The sequence below is a fragment of the Carya illinoinensis genome, chromosome 7, assembly GCF_018687715.1.
Source record: "Carya illinoinensis cultivar Pawnee chromosome 7, C.illinoinensisPawnee_v1, whole genome shotgun sequence".
In the NCBI taxonomy this organism is placed as follows: Eukaryota; Viridiplantae; Streptophyta; class Magnoliopsida; order Fagales; family Juglandaceae; genus Carya; species Carya illinoinensis.
This window is the reverse complement of record NC_056758.1, coordinates 34987099-35004108: the sequence shown is the minus strand read 5'-3', so window position 1 is coordinate 35004108 and position 17010 is coordinate 34987099. Positions and strand designations below refer to the sequence as shown.

At 37.0% G+C, this 17010-nt stretch overlaps 2 protein-coding genes, 1 long non-coding RNA gene and 1 other non-coding gene across 7 annotated transcripts; 2 read left to right on the top strand and 2 right to left on the bottom strand.

The window, feature by feature from the left end:
• Positions 1 to 582: 582 nt before the first annotated feature.
• On the bottom strand, positions 583 to 6530 carry LOC122315892 (BRISC and BRCA1-A complex member 2). Of its 2 annotated transcripts, XM_043132184.1 has the most exons (13): positions 6304 to 6527; positions 6045 to 6135; positions 5787 to 5958; positions 5617 to 5707; positions 4308 to 4343; positions 4081 to 4179; positions 3834 to 3964; positions 3705 to 3753; positions 3517 to 3606; positions 3378 to 3431; positions 2289 to 2354; positions 982 to 1079; positions 583 to 904 (listed from the first exon to the last, which is right to left on the bottom strand). In XM_043132184.1, the coding sequence occupies exons 1-13, from the start codon at positions 6379 to 6381 to the stop codon at positions 838 to 840; spliced, it is 1122 nt and encodes a 373-aa protein (XP_042988118.1). In that variant the 5' UTR covers positions 6382 to 6527; the 3' UTR covers positions 583 to 837. The 2 variants fall into 2 exon arrangements, with proteins under 2 accessions (XP_042988118.1, XP_042988119.1); XM_043132185.1 differs by lacking the exon at positions 3378 to 3431 and having other exon boundaries at positions 6304 to 6530.
• A 364-nt stretch (positions 6531 to 6894) lies between these two features.
• Positions 6895 to 6992, top strand: LOC122317653. Its single transcript, XR_006244576.1, has one exon. It is a non-coding gene; the product is annotated as a small nucleolar RNA Z161/Z228 (small nucleolar RNA).
• Positions 6993 to 7488: 496 nt separating this feature from the next.
• On the bottom strand, positions 7489 to 15798 carry LOC122315891 (putative E3 ubiquitin-protein ligase LIN-1). 3 transcript variants are annotated; one of them, XM_043132181.1, is made up of 16 exons: positions 14331 to 15784; positions 13665 to 13743; positions 13122 to 13505; positions 12915 to 12991; positions 11468 to 12751; positions 10728 to 10872; positions 10333 to 10605; positions 9945 to 10254; positions 9727 to 9860; positions 9530 to 9649; positions 9213 to 9344; positions 8765 to 8887; positions 8577 to 8687; positions 8332 to 8475; positions 7959 to 8210; positions 7489 to 7853 (listed from the first exon to the last, which is right to left on the bottom strand). In XM_043132181.1, the coding sequence occupies exons 1-16, from the start codon at positions 15266 to 15268 to the stop codon at positions 7836 to 7838; spliced, it is 4524 nt and encodes a 1507-aa protein (XP_042988115.1). In that variant the 5' UTR covers positions 15269 to 15784; the 3' UTR covers positions 7489 to 7835. The 3 variants fall into 3 exon arrangements, with proteins under 3 accessions (XP_042988115.1, XP_042988114.1, XP_042988117.1); XM_043132180.1 differs by lacking the exon at positions 7489 to 7853 and having other exon boundaries at positions 7873 to 8210; positions 14331 to 15290; positions 15667 to 15798; XM_043132183.1 differs by lacking the exon at positions 7489 to 7853 and having other exon boundaries at positions 7873 to 8210; positions 9736 to 9860.
• LOC122315893 lies at positions 7847 to 8544 on the top strand. Its single transcript, XR_006244192.1, has 2 exons — positions 7847 to 8022; positions 8120 to 8544. It is a non-coding gene; the product is annotated as an uncharacterized LOC122315893 (long non-coding RNA).
• Positions 15799 to 17010: the final 1212 nt, after the last annotated feature.

Below are 17010 nucleotides of genomic sequence, written 5' to 3'. Positions count from 1 at the left end.
GTGTGCATATGTTATACATAATTCCCATACGCCATTCTGCCAACTTCATAAGCAGTTTATATTCTAGGAGTATTATTAAATATAATATGTCATACAAATACCGCATACTCATTTAAAAAAAAAATAAAGCTTACTTTTAAAAAATTAATTTTTATTTTATTTTATGTAGATCTCATATTTAGTTCTTTTTTTTTTTTTTTTTAAATATGCAACTCTTACACACTAAATATCATTTCTTATGTTTTATGGGATATTCCCAAGCCAGAAAACAATAAAACTAGAAGGTATCAGTTTTTTCCTCAGAAACGGAACCACCCAACTAATTTTTGTATAGATGTAAATCGAGAGGTATAATGGCTCATTCCTTAACGCAAGAGCTCATCAAGGATGCTCAGAATCCTAGAAAAATATGAAGAAATTAGTTCCACGTCTTTCATTCTCATTTTTCCTACTAGCTTAGATGTGGTATGAAGTCTCAAAACGCACCCAGTATAGAGGTCACTGCACGGCACTCCATTGAGAACAGAGAATTTGCTTATCAATGAATCTTAACAATCTATCACCAGAAGGGAAGACAGATACTCGAGGTCAATCACTGGAATTTACTCTCACAGGCATTGCATCATTGTGCAAGGTCCATTCAATTGAAGGTCCATATCAAGCAAAAGAACGAACCAACGAAGGTTGTCATGCACACTGGGAGGCAATTCTTACATAATCATCATCAACCGATTTTTAATATACAGTAATATCAAAGAAGCGAAGCAAGAATTTCGATGAAGGAAATTTATACACTTCCATTAATATGGACTGAACTGAAGGAACCTTAACAACACGCTAGTGTTGAAGTTGAGACTCGTTGCAGTGCCTCTTGAAGTTCAAAGCCTCGTCCGCCAAAAACTCACTGAATATTTAACCATGTTACAATAATTATGCATGAAAAAATTATTGCAAGAGCCAAATATAATTGAAATAACTCACCATATCCGCTCAGCCATTTGTGATGTTTCCCATCTCGGACTCCATGGATAATCAGTCATAAGAGATGACTTGACTGGTACACCTTGGGAGCTCAAATGCTACAAATTAAATTAATATGATCTGATTAGTGAGTGAGCTCGCAGACCTCTGATTCTACAATGATGAAAGAATTTTGTTCTTAAGGATACACATTAGCCTTTCAAGGCCAGCGGTTCCTTTTATTGCTTATTGATATTTGCATAGAGATCTCATTTGATTTTTCTTTTTTCCTAAGTAAGATGGTGATAGTGCCATTTAAATTAGCTGATGATGCCTCTTACCAGAGGCTTTCATTACATAAAGCACTCGTTGGATTTTGACATATAAAGATATCAGATATTGGGGTGTACATTGGTTTGAAGGTCTCAATATTTTCTGGTCTATTCGTAAATTCAAATTCTCTAATATCTCATAAAGGCTTGTATCTTATTTGTTCTATTTGATGAATTGGATCATCACAACTCGGATACCACTTCAATTGGGTTAGAAAAGTCCTAAAATTTCATTGGTTTGGGATACTATATTTTGCCAAGTATCGCCCTTTTTTCCCAATTTGTATCATAAACTATCAAAACTGTCAATTCGCACCTTAGTTGACCAAAGTTTTGCAATCTACAATCCCGGCAAAGATCTGACTGTTAAATCGATGAAGATTAGGAGACTGAGCTCAATCTTAATGATAAAATCTTAACCAAGTATGCAAATTACCAAAATTTGATAGTTTATAATTTGAGAGTGCAAAATGTAATTTCCCCTTTAAGTTTTGAAGAACTTAAATCAATAATAAAATAATAAATATAAAATAAACATTCTCGACATGCCAAATGACATCTTCATTGTGCCCAACAGCTAAAATACTAAAAGTCATTTCAAGCTATTACCAAGCAGTACCTCTTCTCTGGTCAAAAGCACAAGCAAGATATGTAGGAAATAAATATGAATTGCCACTAATGTGAAACAAAACTAGTGGGAGTTGATCGAACTTGATCCCACCACCTCCTAAAACCAGGACCATTGAAAATACAACCAAAACCAAACCATACAAGAACCACTTAAACATTCTATAAAATAACACAAATAAAGTAATCCAGCACATGGCGTTTAGCAATTTCATCCAAGGCAATGCAATTGTTCATCTATGGCTGCATTGTATACACCAATGGCAATGATCTATATCTATCTATATATCTATCTATCTATCCATCTATCCATCTTTACACACACATGCACACGCATCATAAATCTTTAGACTTGAGAAAAAAATATACCTGACAACTTTGAAGCATCAAAGCTGGTTGCTGCTTTGGAAACTGAGTTGAAATCATAAAGTGCACCTACAGTAAGAGGAGTCTTAAGAGTATGTTCACTTGCAAACAAGAAAGTTGACCTCAGAATCAAACAATGCAAGTTATGCTTAAACTAGATTATATCTTAACCATAGAGAATTCTAAACTTATTACAATACCCTCTATTTGCCGTACCATCTACTGATACAGAATGTCAGCAAGCAACTATGAATGAAAGATACAAAGCTAGTCCATGGCTGTCAATCGAGACCAGCGCATAGGCCCGACATCCACACAAGCTTATAAATCAGAAGCTGCCACATTCACACATACACCCTTCCCCAAAAAAGCACGCAATAAAATCAAAACTCTTAGCTCCCATATCAATATTAGAAGCTAGAGTATGTACCCCAAACATACAAGACATAAGCAGGGTATTTTATAAGCATTAAAAGGGAAACAAAACCACCATGGGAGTGGAATTTTAGATATGACACAAAAAGTAAATTCATCAGTTTGACCATTTATTTTATGGTTAAAAATATCACTTACAAGGTTTATTACTCGATCTAGTAAAAAACATATACTATAGGCAGTTCATCATGGATGTTTAGGGAAAGAGATATTCATTAGGGAATGAACATTATAAAAATTATTCTAATAAAAAATTGTTCTCTCTCTTTTCATATCGGAAAGTCTGTATCGTGCGTGTTTCATATAAAGAAAAAGTTATGAATAATGAAATTTAAAATAGGTCTTCCAACCAGTGATATTTTTGTTGTCAGCTGTGTCATTTGTGTTATAAAATCAATTTTTAAGTTACCTTATGAGCACAAATAACTTAAGTTTCAACAGTTCCCCCTTCAGCCAAAAGTATGGCTGAACTTGGTTCAGTAGATCTTCATCTTTACTCAATTACAGATCTACTGTGAATCAAAATCCACTGGACCTATTGCAACCGGACACGAAGTTTGAGATCATTATGTTAAGATTAATTTCTCAACTCCTCATCTCAGTTTGGCCTTAAAGGGACAATACTGGTATTGATTTTTTGAGAAAATAAAAAAATACCAGGAATGTGAACACCCCAGAGCCAGCTAGAAATGTTGCCTTTCGGCAAAAAACCTGGCAAGAATAGTGAAAAGAACCAACAGTAAGTTCAGATGGTTCAAACAATTATAAAATGAATTATAATTTCTGTGCTGCATACCGGATCAGCTTCTAATGGCCATCCAAACTGAGGGACTAATGCCTCAATAAAGCGCCTTCTAACATCAATTAGTGAAACTGCCTCCAAGATCTTCAATAAAAAAAAACCATATGATGTTGGAAAGCACTCATACTTAACATGCAAACTATAGGCTAGACACATCGCTAGATGAAGGAAATACAGCTGACCTGTTTCTCAAGAGATTCTTCCAGATGGGGAAGATACTCAGCCATGCACCTATGAAGGAGAAAAAGAACTATGAACATGATATGGCAACAGATGTCATCCTATGAAGTCAGAGTGATACAATGACATACATTCCATCTGACCATGGTGGAAGCTTGACATCTTCAATGGAAAAGAAAGCCTTCAATTCAGAGTTAGATACCAATTTTAGACGAGGCGCCAAAGGAGCAGTGACGTGTTTTTTCCCAACAGGGTACATAACCTTCATCAACCAAGAATTTCAAAGACAACTACTCATGCTGCTGAAGGGGAAAAAGCAGAGGAATATTGAAAAAAGAAAGAAAGAAAGAAGAAAAATAAAATGAAGGACAATAGAACCTGCAAGTACATCTTTGGTGGACCTCTCCAAGGGCAACCAGGCACCATCCTATCAATCTTCATGTCTGTTATAGGTACTGCAAATTTGACCTCATCTGGCTGCGCTAGAATTCAAAGGTACAAAAACCACAAATACAATAAAAAGCTACATAAAGAAGTTTCGATCATTATTGCTCAGCTCATAGGATCACTCAGAGAAACGTCAACATGTTATTTTAAAGTGATACCTTCTCAGCACCTGAACTCAAAGCCATTTCAATTCCCTGCAGGACAGAGAAGGAAATTAAGACAAAAAAATCCAATTGCTGACTTGGCCACTTGCCATATAATATAGAACTTCAGGGTATAAACAGTCAAAACTGGTTGCTATATGAAGGGAGTGCATAAACTAAATGACTACTTTAACCGGCCAGTGAAGCTTCTAAATTTTGGGTGATTAAAGACAATGAAATGGATTAAAGAGACATACCTAGGATGCAAATTAAGCAAACAAAAAATTAACCAAAAGAAAATCAAATTTTATCTCAAGAAAGCGACACTGAAAATTGATAATAATGAGTGTAGACCATACAAAGCACTTAAGATAATTAATACAGAGAGTACTCAAGAAACATCCCATAAGTATAAAGAAATAAACAAAAAAACATCATTAGTTATCAGAATATGAAGAATAAGATCCAAAGCACAAGTTCACTAAAATGTTCATAAGCTGACCCCGTTCTGCAAACAGAAAAGCAATGTCATCAGGGCACAGTTCACTCATTCTGCTTCACACATGCACAAATCAAGTCATACCCAAAAATCCCCCTCTCTTTCTATTTGTTTCATTTATCTCCAAAAACTAAACTGAAAAAGATACTCCTTGTTATAAGCAAGGAGTAATGAGCGCTATATGTGTTGCATGCCAAACACACATGATGATCTCGTGTTTCCTCACAAACACACTTTTCTTCCTCTTCATATTCTGAAACAAGGAAAGGGATAAGCGTACATGGAGAGAGTCTTAGAGAAAGAAAATAATATATTATAATATAATCCAACTATTTTACTTCAAGTACTCAAAAGCCGACTCCTTGCATACTTCCAGCATCAGGACGATGGAAAAGAGTTGGCCCTTGTCACTGTTCTTGACCTCTCCCATCATTGCCAAACAAAACTTTGCAAATGGAAAACATTACTCAATATTTTCCACACCATCTCATGTACTATTCCATTTCCTATTCGAAGGACCTAAAAAAAAACCATCTTTCACCAAGCTAGTCAACTGAGATGACTAGTTTTAGCTGCACATTTTCCATCTTGTTTCTCCCCATAAATTGCCTATAAAAACATCGCATGAATGTCTTCAATGTTTTCATAAGAAACACAAGAAGAGAACTCAATGTTCGATCTCTAATATAAACTTCAAATATCACAGGCTAAGAAAGATTAGTAGTGAGATGCTGCTAATATCTGTCCTTTAAGTACAATGCAGATACCTCATTAACAAAAGTCTACAAACATATCGATAGCTTTATAATCAAGCCGAACTATTACCTCCCTAAACACAATAGTGCTAATTTCGAAGTTCAACCTAGCATCATCGACATCCCCAACACGCTTTCTCTGGTAGTCCACGTATTGATTCCTATAAAACAAAAAAATTGCATTTCATACTAACTCTTTTTAAGTAAAACGACTCCGAGTAAGATTTAGAAAGCTTTGACCTGAGTTCTTGAATTAGAGCCATTAAACGAGTAGGGTCTCTGCTATTCCAATCATCAAGTAAATTACAATTCTTGGGTGACTTTGCGCTAAATGGATGAAAGCTCTCATCTTCGGGTCCAAATATAATATCCGGCGCGGACATTGGTGACTCCGCGTTGTATATGACATCCCCTACAACAAATCAAACACACCAAAAAGTTCAGCTACAGATAGAATCCAAAAAGAACTAAATGCTAGGTGCAATAGATCACACACACATTTTATAACGTCAAGGCAGAAAGGGATGGCTATCGTGAACCGGTCAAGGACTCCAGGGTAGTATTTGTTACCGGACCACATCTGCTCAACCTGCAAAGCAAATGTACACAGAATTTGAATCTAGGTTTTGTTTTTCTTTGTTTGTTTCGGTTCGGAAAAATGGAAGGGAAAGGTATATAAAACGAGACTCTAGGTTCAACTTTTCGAGATTATTATAATTTCTTGGAAAAATGAGGAGTACGATTTTCAAAGAGTTACCTTAACGTCGAGGGCATGGTGACTGAGAAGGTAATTGAGCTGAGAAGCGATCAAAGGAGGAAGACCATCGGAAGCCATGGTGAACACCGCCGTAGAGTTATCTTTCCTCCTGGCTATCTACTAATAGAAGCGATATGCTAGCCCCAGTTCGACACGGCGGCGTTCACCGGTTAGATGAGATCGGATATGGACTGGGGAACACGGGGGAAAACTCAAACGGCACCGTTCTCCATAACAAATACGCTCTTTCGAAGGAAATCTTCAAAGAGGACTATGAGCCGGGCTTTTAATTGAATTGGGCTGAATATGAAGCCCATATAGGGGCACAATCGTCATATACTCTTATAAGGTGGAAACCCTAATGACGAAGCCCATGCCCTTTAAAACCATAAATCGCCCTTTCTGCTTTCAAAGCCAAGCTGTTGCTGCTAAAACATTCTTGCTTTTAGTGGAGGAATGAGGCTACGAAATCCTCCTCTCCAATAACCCTAGCGCGGCAGCGCCCCGCGCACCCCCCCCCCCCCCCCCCCCCCCCCCCCGCGGCTCTCTCTCTCTCTCTCTCTGTGTCTGTGTTTTATGGGAAATACAGTGAAATCAGATGATGAGTTTGGATTAAAGTTTCTCACGACGGTCGTCTGAGACACGTTAAGTGTCGTTGCTGATGCAATGATCCAATGCTTCTGATGGTTTCAAACTTTCAACTGTGGTTTTATGATTTTTTTATTTTATTCACAAAAGCTTTTCTTTGTTATTGCGCATGATACATATTAGGGTTTATTGGGATTATGGAGAGCGTGGTTGGGCAGGCATAGTGACGATGAATTTGACATCAGTCCGATTAAGCTGATGACAGGAAGATAATTCCTCCTACTCATTCTGAACGCTTACTTACTCACCACTGATTTTTGCTTCATCAATCATTTTTTCTTGCAAGATTTTGTTTAAGATTTGAAAAAAAAAATGAACTTTTGATTTTTGTTGCTTATCTCGTTTTCTAATTTAGAAAATTATGTATGAGATCCAGAAAGAGGTATGAAACTCTTGAAAATCATGAAGTCCATTTCATTCCGAGGGCCTCCCTTATTAGTTCGGCTCGTAGAATTTTGTCAAGGCAAAAAAGTGAGGGTTTTAGAAAAATTATAATTGTGGGGCCAAAATTGGTAATAACGATCGTAATCTGAGAGATTAAATAAATAGAACACATTTATTTATGGTTCCAGAAGTATATGCACAAAAATACCAAAAGAGAAGAAAGGAAGTATTAGCTAATCTTATCCTACTATAGGATATGTCAAAGCTAAAATCGAATAGGAGTACCGTATTATCCATGCATTGGTGATTCATGTCCAAGGAGTACTATATATGCAAACAAAGCTGTCCCTACATGCTGTAGCTGTTTAAAAAAAATCTATCAACTTGCTCTTTAATTGAGGATAATGAATTTTCAATCCGGCTGGGTATGACGGAAGCCTTGAACACTTGATGTACAAAAGGGGAACACGGTTTAAATCCATAACCATGGTTGGCCACGTTTAGTCTAGTGCCCAAACCTGCAAAACAATTCAAAGTTTGTGAATTTTGGATAGACAGGATTCCGGTTGATGAGTATTTAAGGTTAGATGAAGAGTGATTTATTTTCTGGATTTGTCACTAACATAAATTTTGCCGTCAGAGGAACCGGCAAAAAGCATGAAGTCATCCATATCCGATGTCAATGAGGTAATCTTTGAATGTCCCCCACCAGCCATTTTGATGGAAGCAACTTTTGCAACTCTTTCTTTTAACCAAACTTCAATGGTTCCACATTTTGTGGCAGTGAAAACGAAGTCATTGTTGACGGCTATGCGTTGGATATCAAGTCCGGTTGAGAATGATCCAATTACTGTCTTGGTGGAAAGGGAAATTACCTTCCATACGCAAAAATAAGCCAAAAATAAATAAAAAGAGACCAAAATCGACCAGCTACCAAATTGAAAGGGATTTTAATTTTGGGTTTGCAAACAAAGAGCAACATTGAGAGTTGCATACCTTTCCAGCTGTAGCATCCACTGAAGAACCACCAGCAAACAGGAGGTCATCATGAACATGCAGGGAATATATGGTTTGTTTTCCTAACAATTTTCTTGTTCCAGAGTAGATTGTGTTTGATGTGTAATCGCACAAATTAACTTCCTGTCATTTTTATTTTGTAATTCAAAAGATCAATAAGCTTTTATAATTGCTACCTGAAAAGGAAGGTCCAGATCACCAGATTTATTGCAAAGAATGTTTACCTGGATACTGTAACCATTACAACCGCAGTAAAGTTTATCCCCAGATAGGGCAAGGCATTTCACGTGCTTGTTGAAATTTACATGCTTTGGAGGAGCAGACCAGTCATACACCTGTTCATAATCCAAACTTCAGCAAAAGCTCTTTCTGCTGTGGACTGTATATTTATCTTAGCTGTTGAAATACTTGCCTTAACTCCAGTTGTTTGGGAAATATAGCATGCCACATTAGCATTGGCTGTCAAGTCGTTTACTGCCTCTTTCATGTCATGGACTTGAATACAGTGAATTTCTTCATGTTTGATTGCCCACACCTGTAGTCAAGATATGCATACAGCAATTTCTTAGTGAAATTTAGTAAAACAAAGACTTGGGAACAAGTAGCTACTTTTTTTCCAGGAATTTGTGTTTTAGTTTTATCTCAAACGTAAAACGCGGGACATGTTATCATGGAAGAATTGAGAGAGAGAGAGAGAGAGAGAGAGAGAGAGAGAGAAGAATAAGCTCTTCTATAGCTTGTTCTGTCAGAGAAGAAAATATTTCTCCACTGCATTCACATGTCAACCCAAACAATAAAAAAAGAGCAAGTGAAGCAAGGACTATGATTTTTCTTTAAATAGCAAACATGAGGTGGCTTACCCGAATTGTTTTGTCATGGGAACCACTATATAGTTTGTCACCTGAAGATGGGACATAGAGACATGTGACAGCCTTCGTGTGTTCATGAACTTCTTGAATTAACCTTATCACCCTCTTCCCGATTTCCCACAACTAGAAGCAAAGATACTATAGCCTTAGCTGTTGGATAAGAAATAGACAGCCCAATAATTGCCTAGCATGTGTTTGTAAGTGTAGGTGTATGAATATTTATATGAATGGAATGATTTGTGTTCATGGAGGAGTCTGTGACCTTCAGCAGGCATAAACAATTGAATATGTTCTGTTTAGGTGCAAACCTTTATGGTTCCATCGGAGTGGCTGCTTATAAGCCGGCCATTTAGGTGAAGCAAAGAAAGAACCTCACCATTTGATGATGAATCTAACTCAGCCATTTCGGTATAACTCCACAACTCTGTCTAAAAAACAGAATGTTAGTAGTATCTAGTTATCTATCCACAATACTATTTTTATAGAGAATCTATCTATATTACACCTCACTTACTGCATCCACAGATGACAAATTCATCAACGCTTTCATTATATCTGTGACCACCACTGAATTCCTCTTAAGCTCTCTCAAGGTTCTGTAGATGTGTTTAGCATATTCTCCCAGTGTTTCAAGTGCAGCTAAAATTGAGGGTTTGAGTTAATTTTATTTGAAGAGACGTTGAAAATTTTTTTGTGCAAATTTTAGCTTTAGACTGCACTTACTTGGATCACTAATAAATGTTTTAATAGCAAGGGTCGCTAGAATCTTCTCCTCCATGTTCTTAGAGGATTGGAGGCAATTGATGAATTCATCAAGCAAGAATTTGCGAGCAGCACATCTAACACCAGTATGAGGAAGAGTAGAAAGCATGTACGTGAGCCACGCGGCAAGGACAAGGCATGACTTTGCCATCTCTAACGAATCACTCTTAAGGCATTCCTTTAAGGCCTTGAAAATAGAGCCCTTTTCGTGTTTGCAAAGTTCAAACGCTACCCTTCTCTCCCAAGAGCTTGTAGCTTTCTCTTCCTCTTCCTATATGTAAGCATACAATATTCAGAATTGATGCATGCTTGAACATAATGAGTAACTAGCTCCATAACAAACTAATACCAGACGAATGCAAACTGTTGTTTCCACCAAATCGTCGTCCTGTTTTCTCAGCTGCTCTGCCTTCATCAAAGCATTGTAAGGCTGATCAAATCCTGCAATCTTGAGTAACCAGGCTTCAGTATAGGATTCCCCTGAGATGGTCAGACGCCCAGAAAGAGATAATAAAGTATCTATAGCCATCATCTGAGAATTAGATAAGTCCTTTCTCCTGAGTGCTTCAATTAATGCATCTATCGCTTCTTCCCTGTATATGCTCATCTTGCGTGGCTCAACCTGGAAAATTGATAATCTTAGGAATCTGTGGTAAACCGTAAGATCCTTTAGTGGCACACAGTATAAAAGTATTATTAAAAACTTTAGACTTTAATGGTTGATTTCAGAGAATCAAGGCAAACCAGGAGATCAAGCTGTAGAAGAAGAGCAGCAACTGCAGGTTGCTGCTTCACAGGAGCCATTTGAAGATACACAAGAAATGTATGCATGGTGCTAAATGCTCCTTCATCTTTAATTATCTGCAAGATGTGGTTGCAGAATGTCCTCCTGTGACAAAGTAGGAAAGAAAAGCATTGAAATTTAAATTAAATGATTGAATTCTCTTTTCCCACCAACTTAAAAACTTTTAGAAAAATTGGCAATTTAACATGGTATCGTAACAAAAATGGTCCTGAGTTTTAACCTAACTCCATACTTTATCCCACCAGCTTAATTTTGGAACAAAGTGGTCATCTAACAACTAGAATCTTCAACGTGGGTGTTGGAAGGGTGATTGAGAAAAGATGAAAATAAATCATTAGGTGCTTGTATTCCATACAAAGAAGCACACATGTAAAGTTGTGCGTGCTGTCTTATACGAATAAAAATTATTAGGAGAATGATCGAAGCATTTGAGATCCTACTCCAAAGAGCTCCCGGTGAACATATCATGCCAAGGTTGGTAAGTTATGCAAACCAGTGATCTTAAACTCACAACTTTCCCTTCACCCTCATTCTCAGAGGGGATGACTAGATGAGGTATTGTCGCAACTATAGTTTGATCGGTGTGCAAGTGCAATTTATTTACTAAATTTATAATAGAAGTAACGTGCTTTAGAATTTATCACAAATGAGAAGTGAAGATTTGAGATGTAAAGAATACCTGTTCAACCGAACTAGATCTGAGATAAAATCCACACATATTCCTTTCACGCTATCATTACCAGCATGAAATAATTCGAGCACAGGGGACAATTCAATTATATTTGCTATCAAGTTCCGACAACTTTTTTCAGCTTGCATGCAACATAAAAGTATGGAAACACTGGATCTTCTTCTCTCCAGCCTATCCAAACACTTGACTAAAGCAGGTATTCCATTTGCAGAAATGACACTCAAGGCATTGAGAGACCTGTTGCATTCATCCCCTCCCAGCAAAATCTGCTCAAGTATTGCTAAAGCAGCATCCTGGGGCATAATTACTAACTGGAGATCATCCAAATCTTCTTTTTTGTTTATAATTATCTGGACAAGAGAGGGTATAAAGTCATGAGCTGAAAGCTGAGCAAATGCTGGCCTCAGCTGGTATATAAGAACAGCAGCTTCAGCTAGGCCATGCTTTAGCAGAGCAGCCAGGCAATCAAAATCGGAGTCTAAACTGGTAAGAGCTTCCCCTACAGTTTCATCAGCAAATACTAGCTCTGAGAGAATGCAAACTGATGTTCTGAGAACTTCTCTTGTTGTAGAAGCTGAAAGTATTTCCACAAACCCATTTACAATTGCTGGATTGGATAAATAAGAATGAACCCCAGAATCACCCTTTGAGGCCTTCCATAATCTGCCTATTTCTAACACAGCTAATTCACACTCTTGCAAGTTGTCAGAATCACATAGACACGAAACGTAGGGTTTTAAACCATTGATAATAGTTTCCACTGCAGCTTGAGATATCACACTGGTTGGTGATGTAGATACTGCTGCTCGCATAAATCTTTTGCCCCTATAGTGAAGATGCTCAACTATGCTCTTGTGGCTGGAGAAATCACTTGTTCTGGTTAGTGTGGAGACCAAGGGAATTTCTTTTGTGAAGGGTAACCTAAGTGACTTCATTGGTGTTTCGGAATATGAATACTCCTGAGCGAGATCAGGATACTGTTCTTTCCAAGATGTTATTAGCCTCTTCAAAACATAGTTTGTTTTGGGCAGTGTAGTGGCTGAAAGAGGTTGCCGTGTAATAGGGCATGTCTCATTTCCTCTTTCCAGCCATTCTTGAATTGCTTTTCTCTCATATGTCTGACCTGTTTCAAGGGTAACAGGATCACAAAAGATGTGGCTTGTGATGGGGCAAACAAAATCCTTAGGCGGTCTTGTTCGAGTAGTCAGCTTCTCAGAAATTGGGCGAGAAATGAACTGCTGGCTTCCCTCCTCCCCCCCTTCATGAATGCAACTGAAAAATCCACAGAAGTTTGAGTGTAAGTGGAAAGGGACTTCAATGTTTCTAATAAAAATTATGGGGGACATGCTGATCGTCTATTTGCAAGACAAGCAAAATCAGATTAGTTGCGAACTCCCAAAAAACAATAATCTAAAAGAAACAAAGTGCTGATTACCTATTTACTAATACTTGGCTATTCACACTGTCATGACTCATTGTCCGTGTGTGGCCATAGGTTTTCCTGCAAATATTCTGTATTTTCATTTAGAATCCAGCATCCAAATGGGAGTTTGGATAACAAAAACTAAATTATACAAAAAAAGAGCTAAAGTAGATGAGTGGTAGTAAAAAAAATTGTAAGATCTTAAATCTGGAAACACACCATCACTTCACCATCAGACTCTGCTGAGCTGATACTGTAATCATTCCTCGTGTGTGGAGATTCAGGCAACGGGGTGGCTACAGTGGAATCCGTGATCCGGTTGGGAAAAAGGCGTAACATAGAAATGGGCTCCTTTTCACAATACTCATCTCCGTTTGGAGATAGATTCTTTGAAGTAGCAGCTCCAGGGGAATCCAGAGGAGAGAAGATTGAGAAAGAATGTCCTTGATTCTTTATTTCAGATGGAAGTGCTTTCGGCCCAGCTTCCTTGTCATCAACCATCTTCACGCCCCGTAATCTTCTGGTTGATGTATCCTCGAAATCCACATAACCATCATCAGGCTCATATTCAGACTCATCTTCATTCTCTTCGAGTGACCCGTCCTGGAATCGTTTACAAGAATAGAGCTTACAGTATTAAAAAATTACAAAACCTGTATGTAAAACCCAGAAAAAAAGATGGAAAAAGAAAAGGAAAGAAAGATGTACAACTATAATCAAGCTTTTGTTGTGGAAATATAAATGCATCTAATTTTTCTTTACCTGAGGTTCCCATCTAGCTGACTCCTTAAGAATCTGAGAGGTAATGGAACTTGCATTCTTTCTGCTAGAAGCCAAGTTACTGAAAAAGTATTACGTACATAAGAGCCTCAAATAAAATGAAAAGTTCAAAGATCACATTCTTCTCCATAAAATTCAGAACCAATATATCGATCATAAATAGGGAGTTTTCATGTAAAAAGAATTTAAAGGAAGTTTCGACATGACATGAAATTTTTAAAATTCTCAATTTTTTTAATAATTTTATCCTCTGATTCAGCTCAAATAAATAATGTTTTTTATTTTTTTATTTTTCATTTTTTAATTTAAACATTACCTAAACATTAACCGAACACAAAAATCAATATAATTTTAAACTTCAAAAAAAAATTAATATTAAACAATTTTTTTAATTTTTTAATATTTTTATTTAACTTTTTCTTTTTCTTTTTAAACTTAATAAACAAAAACTTTATCTTCAGTCACTTTAGTATATTCTTTGTACATTTCACTAATCTGATTGACTATATCACTTTTTTTTAATATCAACAGAATACGTAAAAAATATATAAAAATAATTATATATAACATAACTTTTTAATAAAATATTTTAACTCAAATCATTCACTACTATTTACAGACCTAATTACACGTTTCAAATGCACTAACCTGCTTGCTTCTGTTGCACCATACTTAGATTTAAGAATTGCAGAAAATCCAGCACTCTTGGGCAAGATAGGACCGAATTTTACATAATCTGGAATCGAACGGCTGACCTCATGCCAAGGAGTCATTGGAGGCTCCGCAATTGGCAACATCGGAATCACCCTCTTGTTGGTGGATAAATCAGAGTTCATGACATCCTTATAATATTTAGCAAAAAGCCGTGTATTCTCATCCAATGCTTCCCCGTAAAGCTTTTCCAGCTTTTGCAGTTTCTCCATCTGATCTGGCCTCAATGAGAAAATCACAGACTCGTTGAAAAACTGATCCAAATCAGCAGTCAATGACAAATCAGAACAGTCAGGAATTGCTTCCATCATAAGTCTGTGCCTCTCCTCCGAATACCACCCTACGATCGAGCTCATCTGTGGAAGAAACAGGTCTTTCCAAAGTTCAGGAGCAAAATCGATCCGCGAGAAGAAAGGGTCTACTATAAACATCTCGAGAACGTGAAGAACTGAATCTTGAACGTTGCCCCTTAATTTCCACAGGTATGAAAGGTTGAGGTGAGCCCAAGCAGAGAGATAGAAGTTGGGAACCCCGGCAGTTTCCTGGGTGGAGTTCAGCATGGCATACACTTGCAGCATCTTCTCTGCATAGTCCAATCGTGCATGCTTAGTTTCCATATTAGAGGTGTTGATTGCTTCTTCAAGGGCTTCGATACCCCAGTCCAAATTTGCCAACACTGCCTGATCCGAGTACCGAACCTCTGTGTCTTTGTCACAGCTTCCATCTTCAGCTGCCAACCTCTCTGCACACTGTTCTTTTTGTTGGGTTCTCTTTTCTTTACTAATCAACCGATCTCGGCTGAAGTTATCGACGGTAGCAATCAACAACCTAACCATATCCTTTTGGTCCATCGTAGGGCCATACTTGGCATTCATTTTTCTGTCTTGTCGAGACAATCTAAGGGAACAAATTCCAAGGTTAGTCTTAACGGCTAGAGCATGGATTAACAGTTTTCAACTGGTCTTTCTCTGATTTCATATCGTTCTCTTTGCCACATCTTTTTGAGTAACTCAACAATCAATTTACGTCCATAATTCGACACCATCACACGCACAATCTCAACATGCAATTCTAGCATCTAAATAGAAAGACAGAAAGAAGTGCATAAAACTGATTACCCATTATCAATCCTGTGACTGTCACCAAGAGGGAAAAGTGTATATTGACATCAACATGAACAGCAAACAGACTCGTTACCATAGCAGAAAAGGCAAACGAACAAGAAAAAAAAAAGTTCACAGATGGAGAAGAGTACTTGTTGAAGAAGTCACACCTGGTACTCTGCTACTGAGATGATCAATGGCCCATTTTTCTCGAGGAAACTAGTTTCGTCACTTTAGAGAGAGAGAGAGAGAGAGAGAGCCGGCTATTGGAGATGGTGTAAGCAGTGCCGGTCTTAGCTTGCTGTGTGATGTTCAAAGTAAATGGTGGACAGATTTAATATATTACGAGTTCACTATTAGTCTATTGATATTTGCATTGGTATTCAATACCAATTCATAGCAAAATTTAATAAATAAATAAATAAAAGGTATATTATGCGAATAAAAAAAATTCGGATATGAAGAGTCGTTTGGTAAATGAAAGAGAGCATCTTCACCGAAAATAAAATCGACAACGAGGAAGCACTGCTCTTTTGGCCTATTGTACGTTTTTTTTTTTTTTTTTTACTCGGCCTTGTACGTGTCTATAACAAACACAAGACCAGATCAAATCTAACTGTAATCATATTGCATTAAAGTAACATAACTGCGATCGTGTTACACAAGGACGAAAAATGACCTTAATTTTCTATCACTCTTTTTTTCTGCAGTTGGTGGCCATACTTAAAATTAACAACATTTCTCATGATCAATGATCATACCTTCCTAATTATTTAGTAGTTTCATAATATTTATTTTTTCATTGGACCCATGTGTCATATTGACTGATGGTCCAGTTCATTTGGTAAGGCCTGTAATTTGAGTGAGCTAGCCCATAAAATTAGACCCGGCCTAAACTATCTGGGTAAGCCCGATATCAAGGCTTATAAGAGCGAAGACGAAGCAACCCCACGTATCTGTTTCTCTCATTTTCGTCCTGGGTTTGGAGTGGAAATGAAAATTTTTTATTTTAGATAAAAGTTATTATATTTTAATATTATTATTATTATTTTAAAATTTAAAAAAATTAAATTACTTATTATATTTTATATAAAATTTTTAAAAAATTATAATTATCAGATAAAAATTTTGAGTTACCAAACCTCATCACGTAACAGTTAAAACGCGCATATTGCCTAATAATTCTCCAGTTCCGACACGTTTCGGTCACACTCATAAAAGCATGGCTAGCTGGAACACTTTCATCAGCAACTAATTGCCCAATAATAGTACTACAGCTTTTAAACATTATAAAGAACTCGGTTATAAAAAATAAATAAATATCATCTTCGTCATGAATAATATTACTGATCTCCTAAGATACTTAATATTATACAGTTATATATATATATGTATTATTTTGCAAGTAAACGCTTCTTTAGGCATAATCTTTGAGAACTCCCCCAACAGCAAGCTGCCTCCAGCACCATGCTCGGAAAAGGCTATAAATCTTTTTTATTTTAATGTTGACTTTT